The 10756-nt window shown below is 36.5% G+C and overlaps 1 protein-coding gene across 1 annotated transcript; it reads right to left on the bottom strand.

The window, feature by feature from the left end:
- Window positions 1-364: 364 nt before the first annotated feature.
- On the bottom strand, window positions 365-1036 carry LOC124913291 (disease resistance protein At4g27190-like). Its single transcript, XM_047453885.1, has one exon. The coding sequence runs from the start codon at window positions 1034-1036 to the stop codon at window positions 365-367; it is 672 nt and encodes a 223-aa protein (XP_047309841.1).
- Between the last annotated feature and the right edge of the window lie 9720 nt (window positions 1037-10756).

Here is a 10756-nt window from a genome sequence, read left to right as displayed (position 1 = left end):
TAGAAATCACTATCAACAATCTTTAGATCAACTTTTTTCTGAAACAAATTAAAGGCTTCTTCAGGTGACAATAACTCAAAGGTGACAATAACTCAAGAGGGAATTCTTGTTTGATGTTCCGTTCTCCTAACCATAAATCTTGGGTTCTAGATGTGTATATAATTTTACAGCAACACCCAACAACATCTGATTTTGTTAATGGAAAACCTTTCGCATTTAAATCAAATTCTTCCCAAACATCATCCAACAAGACAACAACTCTTTTGTTACTAAAAGCATTTCGTAAACGTTCTGCTCTTACAATCTCACCATCTACGTCTTTAAGCGAAAACCCCAACATCTCTGCGACTTCTTGTTGGATAGCTTAGAAATTGGGACTACTAGAGACAGTAGTAATAACTTGAATAGTAAATAAAGGCTTATGGAAGTCTTGTACCTTTTGGAGAGCTTGTTTAGCGAGAGTGGTCTTTCCAATCCCTCCCATTCCACATATCCCTATTAACATTGTCTTTTCGTCCCGTAACTTCTCAATGACGTCTTCCATTATCTGACTTCGGCTGTCGAAAACACAAGCATCTCCATTGTAATAGCGCATATTTATGGGTGACATGGGTAAGGCGTGACCCGTGTGTGGCAACTCACCACCAGATTGAAGAAGCTGAATAATAACGAGAGATAACTTCTTCCCTTTCCTGCCCAAAGAAAATCGTAGGCTTATATTAGGACACCATTTGATGGAGAAACACCCTTTTCGAAGCTCTGCCTTATCATTGATAAGACTTTCTGCTTCTACAACTATTCCGTCTGCATTCACAATCCACAACTTGAAAATTTCACCCAGGGTGTTCTGCTTCCTCATTTCTGCATCTTCCCTTGCTTGTACATCGTTTTTCATTGCTTTTAGTTTATCTAGTTGAGTTTGGAGTTCTTGAAAGTTATTGTTGAAGCAGAAGAGATAGCCAAGTTCTCGTTGAATTGGCTTAATCAGCAACTCCCCGATCTTTCCTAGTACACTCAAACCAACCTCTGCTGCCATTTGTATGCCTTGTTCTTTCTTTCTTTCTTTCTGTGTTCTTGTATCTTAAAAAAATAATGCACATAATACAGAAGAGCTAGAAATGATATACCAAGCAAACAATATTTGAAAATTATTATTATTAGAGTGCACTAAAAACATAAAGTTAAGTAATATCAACTAAAGATCAATGATTCGTTGGTCATTAAATTAATAAATATGATTAGTTTGCTTTTTCTTTTCAAAATATAAAACTCTAATAATAGTTAAGTAACATCAACTAAAGAGGAATGATTCGATGGTCATTAAAGTAATAAATATGATTAGTTTGCTTTAGCTTTTTCATTTCAAAATATGAAACTCTAATTGAATTACACTGCATTGAATTGATTCAGCTCATTCTTGTCCCAATTGCCTAATCCCTATGTTGTGTAAATCAAAGTTTTTTAAAAAAGAAAAAAAAAATATAGCATGACTCCTCTACACACAGTTCACCCACGATTAACTTAAAGTTAGTGTTACGAATTAAATCTAGTGTCACTTGAGGGAAATTTGATGAAATGGCCCCCATAACAGGGGAAATTCCATAAAAGGCCCGCGCCTACTAATGTTGGCAAAAAGGGCCCTTTTGCCCTGCGAAATATCAGAAATACCCCTCGGGCGCCAGATTTTACGATCATTGACGTAAATTACCACTCACGCGATTTAATCTAAATCGCGTGAGTTCATCAACGCGATTTAGATGAAACGCGTGATTGACAATTCGCGTTTTTCAATGTACGTGAATTACCATCCACGCGTTTCATCTAAAACGCGTTGATGAACTCACGCGTTTTTAGATGAAACGCGTGCATGGTAATTCGCGTCTTTAGTCTTATATATAATTTTTCGGCCCTAATTTAAAACAAAACCACCCCGATTCTCCCTCCCACTCCGACTTCCAAAACCACGTCTTCTCAACTGCCGACTTCCTTCAACATCGATCAAGATCATCGTTCCTCAACATCGTTCCTCGTCCAACATCATCGACTTTCCACCGTCTATTCGACATCATCGTCTTTTTCCGCCGTCTCTTCGACATATTCCGGTGAGTTTAGGGCTTTAAGGGTTAGGGTTAGGTTTAGAAGTGTATTATGCCGTTTATATTGATTTATATTGATGTATATAGGGATTAGGGTTTGGTTCTGGTTTCGTTTATGTGTGTAAATGCTTTTAGTGTGTATAGGACGAGTATTGTATCAATGTTCTTATTCTGCATGCATGCATTTCACGCTTATTCATTCATTTCTCGTTTAAGAAATGGCATTTCCGTGTTTGTTATGTTCTTGTGAAGAAATGGTATTTTTGTGTTTTCTTCGACTATGTAGGCTTAGGGTTTAACTTTTGTTGCTTTACTACTTAATTTTCGTCTGTTCTTATTCTGCTTTACTGCTTTACGTTTAATAGAATGCCAATGAGACAGGATGATTTGTTGATCTAAGAAATGACACATCATATGCTTAATGTATTTAGAACTGTCCATTACTGCACCTTAATGTATTACTGCACCTTTATTGCACCTTAATGTATTAAGAAATTTGCAAGCATTTCTCAATGGTTAATTCGATTTGCTTATTCCCATCTTCTTCCTTTTTTGTACATGGAGTCCACTATAATACCCGAGTTTGCTGGGAGGGTATCCTGGAAAACCAATATGGGAAATATTGTTTTCAAGTTTGCGAAGATGAATCTAACTGAAAGGGTAGAGGAAACCCAATTCAGATTCTTATTCAAAGGGCACCCGTTACTGCGTTTCTCAGAACGATTATACACCACATGCTCCTCAGGAAGTCCAGCTCAAATTCTATGGAGATGAAGTTCCTTGTGAATGGAGAAGAGCTGTGTGCTTTGGGATGAGGGAGTTTGTATTGGTTACAGGTCTCAATTTTGGGAGATTCCCTGCGGAGCAAACAATTTTCAACCAGGTTGAAGAATCTCCAACTTTGGTTCTTAAATATTTTAAACGTATTCCACTTATTAGAATAGGAGACCTTCATTCAAAATTCCTGTCCTGTTCTGATAGGGAAGATGCATGGAAATTGGGGCAGGTATACCTTGTTTCCCATTATCTCTTTGCCCTTGACCCGAAGAGGATAATAAATATGAAACTCTTCAGCATGGTCGATGACATCGACACCTTCCTCAATTTTCCATGGGGAAAGGTGGCCTTTAGAGCAACCATGAAGGGTTTGACCAAAGACCTTGATCGCTACAGGAAGCTATATCTGCAGAAGAAGAACAAAGACAAAGACAAAGATGTCGATGTTTCTTATACCGTATATGGGTTCGCACTAGCCTTACAAGTGTGGACTTATGAGGTGATCCAAACGTTTGTCCCCAATCTTGCAATTAAAACGACGCTTCAAACGGAAGAGCCTGTCTGCCCAAGGATAATACAGTACAAATCAAAGAGGAAGAGCACTGCCTCTGATCTTCACACTGCCCTGCAAGGCAAGATTGTTAAGAAAATGGAATTGTCTGAAGAAGAGAAGATCTTATATGCTGGGGATGACTTTGAAGATATGGGACGTAATGTTTATGATGTCTTTTTTGATCTTGACTGCAGAAAGAGGAAATTTGGAGATATTGACGATGGAGTTCCTCATAAAAAAACTGTCATGAGGAAGAAAAGACAAATTACTCCAGCCAAAGACAAACCTTCCACAAGAAGAAGAACCCGCAACCCTACCCCCAGCACCAGCAGCTCTTATTCTGTCGAGAGCGCCACGAGTAGAAAAGACGAAGACGAAGACGAAGACGATGAATCCTCTCCCCCAACTCCAACAGCAACAACTCCCCACGATAGATGTAGATTGGATGAACTTTCGAAGGAGCTAAATGAATTCAAAACTGTAATGAGAAACGAAATAACTCTCATCAAAACTGAAATGAGAAATGAAATAAGTCTCATCAAAACCGAAATGAGAGATGAAATAATTCTCATTAAACGGATGTTAAAGCAACTACAGCAAGGGGAGAAAAAGAAGGAGAATGATGAAGAAAAGGACGAGGGGGATTTTGAGGTGAACACTGAGGTATGAGTTTGAATGATGATAAATTTCGTGCATTTGGCATTTCTTGCATTTGGTCTAATTAAATGATTTTTTCTTTTTTGTAAGATGGGAAGGGAGACAATGTTGTGCTGATTTTGGAGAAAGACAATGTGGGGCTTGTGGAGGAGAATGAAGTTGAGGTATGTATTTCTTGCATTTCCTTGCATTTGGATAATTGGTGCATTTCTTGCATTTGGACTAATTGAAGGCTTTTCTGTTTATTGTAGGATGGACAGGAGGGAGACAATGATGTGCTGATTTTGGAGGAAGACAATGTTGGGCTTGTGGAGGAGAATGAAGTTGAGGTATGTATTTCTTGCATTTCCTTGCATTTGGATAATTGGTGCATTTCTTGCATTTGGACTAATTGAAGGCTTTTCTGTTTATTGTAGGATGGACAAGAGGAAGACAATGTTGGGCTTGTGGAGAAAAACAATATTGGGGAGGACAATGAAAATGAAGAGAAGACAGTTGAAGATGGTGATAAAATACTGAGGTATGCATTTCTTGCATTTCTTGCATTTGGTGCAATTCGCGCACTTTTCCTATTTCTTGTATTTGGACTAATTGAAGGGCTTTTCTGTTTATTGTAGGATGGACAGGAGAAAGACATTGTTGGGCTCTTGGAGAAAAAAAATGTTGGGGAGGACAATGAAAATGAAGAGAAGACAGTTCAAGATGGTGAAAAAAATACTGAGGTATGCATTTCTTGCATTTGGTGCAATTCGCGCACTTTGCCTATTTCTTGCATTTGGACTAATTGAAGGGCTTTTATGGTTTTTGTAGGATGGGCCGTTGTTGGAGATGGAGATTGTTGGGACTTTGGAGTAGAAGACAGTTGAAGATGGTGAAAAAAATATCGAGGTATGCATTTCTTGCATTTGGTGCAATTCGCGTACTTTGCCTATTTCTTGCATTTGGACTAATTGAAGGGCTTTTCTGGTTTTTGTAGGATGGGCCGTTGTTGGAGATGGAGAATGTTGAGACTTTGGAGGAGAAGACAGTTGAAGATGGTGAAAAAAATATCGAGGTATGCATTTCTTGCATTTGGTGCAATTCGCGCACTTTGCCTATTTCTTGCATTTGGACTAATTGAAGGGCTTTTCTGGTTTTTGTAGGATGGGCCGTTGTTGGAGATGGAGAATGTTGGGACTTTGGAGGAGAAGACAGATGAAGATGGTGAATTGAATATCGAGGTATGCATTTCTTGCATTTGGTGCAATTCGCGCACTTTGCCTATTTCTTGCATTTGGACTAATTGAAGGGCTTTTCTGGTTTTTGTAGGATGGGCCGTTGTTGGAGATGGACAATTTTGGGACTTTGGAGGAGAAGACAGATGAAGATGGTGAATTGAATATCGAGGTATGCATTTCTTGCATTTGGTGCAATTCGCGCACTTTGCCTATTTCTTGCATTTGGACTAATTGAAGGGCTTTTCTGGTTTTTGTAGGATGGGCCGTTGTTGGAGATGGAGAATGTTGGGACTTTGGAGGAGAAGACAGATGGTGGGATGTTGATGAAGCTGTGGAGGAGCAGGTGGAGGAGCAGGTGGAGGAGCAGGTGGAGAAGCAGGTGGAAGATAATGAAGATGAGGTTGAAGAGGAGGTTGAAGAGAAGGTGGAGGATAATGAAGATGAGGTATGCAATTCTTGAATTTGGACTAATTGAAGACTTTTTGCCTAATTCAATGATTTCTTTGTAGGTGGACGATGATTTCGTGAGTAAAATCAATCGTGAGTGAGAATTGGCGTGAGTGAGAATCAATAAGCGTGAGTGAAATCAGCTACACTATGCCAGCATGCAAACCCTAAACCTTAATACTAGAATAACAACATAGTATTGATTCTCATTCATTCGAATACAACCCTAAACCTTAATACTAGAATAACAACATAGTATTGATTCCCATTCATTCGAATACAACCCTAAACCTTAATACTAGAATAACAACATAGTATTGATTCTCATTCATTCGAATACAACCTAGATAAACTATAATTTAACTAACATAGTGTTCATAATCACTAAAAACTATAAAATAAACATACCCATTTTGAGAACGAAGAGTAGTGGGTCAGCTGCTGTTGCTCGTGGTCGAGTTCTTCAGTGTCTCGTGGTGTCGTCGTAGTCGTCAGCTGCTCGTGGTCGAGTTCTTCAGGGGAGGGTCGAGTCGGAGTGGCGAAAGCGAGAGAAGAGAGAAGGGGAAATTAGTGATTCGTGGTTTTGTTATAAATTAGGGCACAAAAATATTATATACGATGAAAGACGAGAATTGGTATTCACGCGTTTCATCTAAAACGCGTGAATAAACTCACGTGTTTTAACGTGAAATGCATTCACGCGTTTCATCCAAAACGCGTGAGTTTATTCACGCGTTTTATATGAAACGCGTGAATAGCGACATTGTTTCTTGTTCCTTGTTGTTGGAGTTATGTGGCGAATATGCGTGAATAACAACATTGTTCCTTGTTCCTTGTTGTTTGAGTTATGTGGCGAATAACAACATTGTTCCTTGTTCCTTGTTGTTTGATTATACACAATACGCGTGAGTTATGAGGATAAGTTATGATATTGTTAACATAAGTAATAAACCATAAATAGAAGAATATTCAGTAATATAAACCACCATAAATCATAAATATCCAAATTAAGTATTGTTATAAACCATAAATATCATAAATATCATAAATAACCCATAAATAGAAGAAAAATAAGTCTAAACAACTCCAAATTAAGTAAGCAAATGCTGCAAATCACAAGCAGCAACAGATTGAAGCAACTTTGTATGAGGAACAACATGTTCATCCAATATCCATGACATAGCAGCCGCTGTCTAATAAAGCCAATTGTCGGGAAGAACATCAAAATCCTTTTCAATTGGTCGACACCTGCTGTATATCTCGAAATATACTATTATAGTTTTCGCATCCCTTGGCTCAGCAAATGGATAATCTGGATTATCCGATTCTTTAATACTACCACCTCCAGCAACTATTAACTCAATGAGATCCTGTTTGTAAAGTGTGTTGAAATTCCCTATAAATATAAAAATGTAACCGTCGAACAGTTTCGAACGCTGAAAAACAAACAAAGAAGATAATTTCAGTTATCATGCAAAATAAGAAAAAGTACAGATAGGAGGAATAAGACCAAACTCACATTATTCAACAACAGAAGTCTGCCTTTTCTAGGACCACCTTGGGCTCCATGATTATCATGTTTAACCTCATAAGGTTCCTCATCAACACAGTTTTGGGTTTTCAATGATGATTTAATCCCTAAACAAAACAATTTTTATATTAATTTAACAGACATATGTATGAAAATAATCGTGTTAACAGATACTCACAATCAATAGTAAGGACCCATTTCCCGTTCAGAATTGCCTTCAATACTTTTTGAGTTCGGCCGCATGCACCATTGGGATCAGTGTAAGCAATAACATGGGTTACATCTTCTCTCCACTTCGGAGACACCCTTGCACCAAAAGTGCGAGCAAATTCAACTATCAACAACTGTGTAAAACAATAATATAATGGTTATTACATACAAAACTAGTTAATATGGACATAGTAGAGAGAATAGAAAATACATTATTTTCAGGTGATAATTGATTGGGACATAAGGTCATAACAGTGTTTGTTGCCTGTATATTATAAAAAAAGGAGTTTTGTTATTAAATACATAAATATGAACATTTCAATTCAATATAACAACCATTTTATTACATACCATTTTGTTGAACGAACTGAGAAAACCACAACGGCAGCTCCTGATCTAAATACTACAATATCCATCATTATAAACAGCAGAATATACATCAATAGCTAACATCATTATATACATGAATATAAATGGCAGAATATACATCGAAACCTAACCCTAAACCTAAATACTATAATATCTATCAATATAAATGGCAAAATATACATCGAAACATAACCCTAAACCTAAATACATGAATATCCATTATAAATGGCATAATATACATCAAAACCAAAGCCTAAACCTAAATACATCAATATATATAGGAAACGGCATAATATACATCAAAACCAAAGCTTAAACCCTAAATACACTAATATCCATGAATATAAACGGTATAATATACATCAAAACCTTAACCTAAACCTATATACATCAATATATATAGGAAACAACATAATATACATCAAAACCAAACCCTAAACCTAAATACATCCATATCCATGAATATAAACGGTATAATATAAATCCAAACCTAAACCTAAACCTTAAGCTCTAAACTGACCTGATGATGTTGAAGAACGATGATGTTGGAAGGATCCCGATGATGTTGAGGAACGATGATGTTGAGGAACGCTGATGTTGAGGAACGATGATCTTGATGGATGTTGAAGGATGTAGGAATGGAAAGTCGGCCACAGTCGGAGTGGGAGGGAGAATCGGGGAGGTTTTGTTTTAAATTAGGGCTGGAAAATTATATATAAGACTAAAAGACGCGAATTCCCATCCACGCGTTTCATCTAAAAACGCGTGAGTTTATCAACGCGTTTTAGATGAAACGCGTGGATGGTAATTCACGTACATTGAAAAACGCAAATTGCCAATCACGCGTTTCTTCTAAATCGCGTTGATGAACTCAAGCGATTTAGATTAAATCGCGTGAGTGGTAATTCGCGTCAATGAGCGTAAAATCTAGCGCCCGAGGGGTATTTCTGACATTTCGCAGGGAAAAAGGGCCCTTTTTGCCAACATTAGCAGGCGTGGGCCTTTTTTGGAATTTCCCGTGTTATGGGGGCCATTTCATCCAATTTCCCTCACTTGAACTACCCATTAATGGGTTAATAAATTAAATATCTGGTTAATTTAATTTAATTTTTTTTATTATTCCATTGATTAAATGATTAAAATATTATTTTGTTTTTAATGTATAGTTCATCTTAATTTTTTATTAAGAAATAAATTATTTTGATTAAATGATTAAAATACTTGATGGGTTAATAAATTAAAGTTTTTAATATCTGGTTCAATTTACTTTATTTTATTTTATTATTCCATTGGTTAAATGATTAAAATATTATTTTGTTTTTAATGTATGGTTACAAAATAAATTATTTTGATTAAATGATTAAAATATTATTTATTTTATAAAAATTAGTTTAATTTTATATTTTAATTAATAATTTAATAAATTATTTGATTATAAAATCTTTTATCAAATAAGAACTTAAAATGAAGGAAAACAACACTTTAATAAAAATCCTATAATAAAAATTCCTTCAAATATTGGAATAGTATCCAAGTTGAAGAAAATATGACTATTCAATTAATCACTTTTTCGACTAATTAAAAGTTTTGAATACCGAATTTTATCGTTAAAATTATACAAAAATATATTTTACTTTAACGATTTTAAACGTCTTTATTTTATTGTATATTAAAAAAAGAAAAAAGAAAAAACGAATTTAAGAAATTATTCTACACAGACCTAGAATGATTTTGAGGTCGTAACATTCTGAATAAAAGCTAAAAAGCTAAAAACGTAAATGAATTATCTAATTACAATATTTTCAATTCTAGTGAGTTTAAAAAACGGTAAATTCCAGTTCCTACAAATATTCCAGTTCTACTCTGTGCTTGGAATTCTTGTCCATGTTCCCGCAAGGCAATACAATTCGATATAATATCTTTCCATAAATCTTCCACGCTCATGCGGGTTCTTCCATATACCCTTGCATTCCGTTCTTGACAAATGTTATATGTCACTGCTCCAAAGCCGCACTTGAACACGCTTGTTGCAAATCTATTTCCCTTGGCTTTGAGTAGTGTTGCATCTTTGATTTCATTCTATTCGCTCGAGAAACTGATCAACTCTAAGCTTTTATAGAATATGTACTAAAGCTCCAAAGCAATACAACAGCTCCCGAATAGGTGATATATGATTTCTTCATTTCCTTTACATAGAAGACAACTCGCGTCTGGGATGCTCATATACTTGCTGATACGATCACGAGTGCTGAGTCTTTCCCAGAAGGTGAGCCATATGATGAACTGGTGTCTAGGGATAATCTTCGTTGATCATACAAGAAGAGGCCATTCTACTTTCTGCGCTTTTTCCCGGGTTACCTCCCATATTTTCTTCGATACCAACTTCCCATTGTCCTCATCTTTCTATTCATGAATATCTGGTCTGTCGTGTAGTTGTATGTTACTTATATAATCAAGTATCCTTTGTCCTTCTCGATTTTTTCTCAGGAGAGAGTTCCAATTCCCGTCTTTAATGTCTCTAATTTTCGCTTCTGTACAGTCCTTTCTGATGCGGGTATTTTAAAACTCCTCCTTGTGGATGATAGGCTAGTTTTCGAACCAGGGGTCGTGCCATAATAAAGTGTCTTTCCCATCCCCTAGCCGGATGTCATAAAGATCCACAATATCGCTTCTTAGTTTAAGAATCTTTTTCAGAGACCAGCTCATACCTTCATGAATTTTGCAGGTCTAGATGTTGGTTTCATATTTCATAAACCTCGTATGTACTCATTTGATCCATAGTGACTCCTGATTGCGCTCCAAAGTCCACAGATGCTTGAAGGTGAGAGCCTTATTCCACTCGATACAGTTCTTCAAGCCAATGCCTCCCTCGTCCTTCGGTTTGTAGAGAGCGGTCCAT

The sequence above is a fragment of the Impatiens glandulifera genome, chromosome 8 (genome assembly GCF_907164915.1).
Source record: "Impatiens glandulifera chromosome 8, dImpGla2.1, whole genome shotgun sequence".
Taxonomy (NCBI): Eukaryota; Viridiplantae; Streptophyta; class Magnoliopsida; order Ericales; family Balsaminaceae; genus Impatiens; species Impatiens glandulifera.
This window is presented reverse-complemented; position numbering and strand designations above follow the sequence as displayed.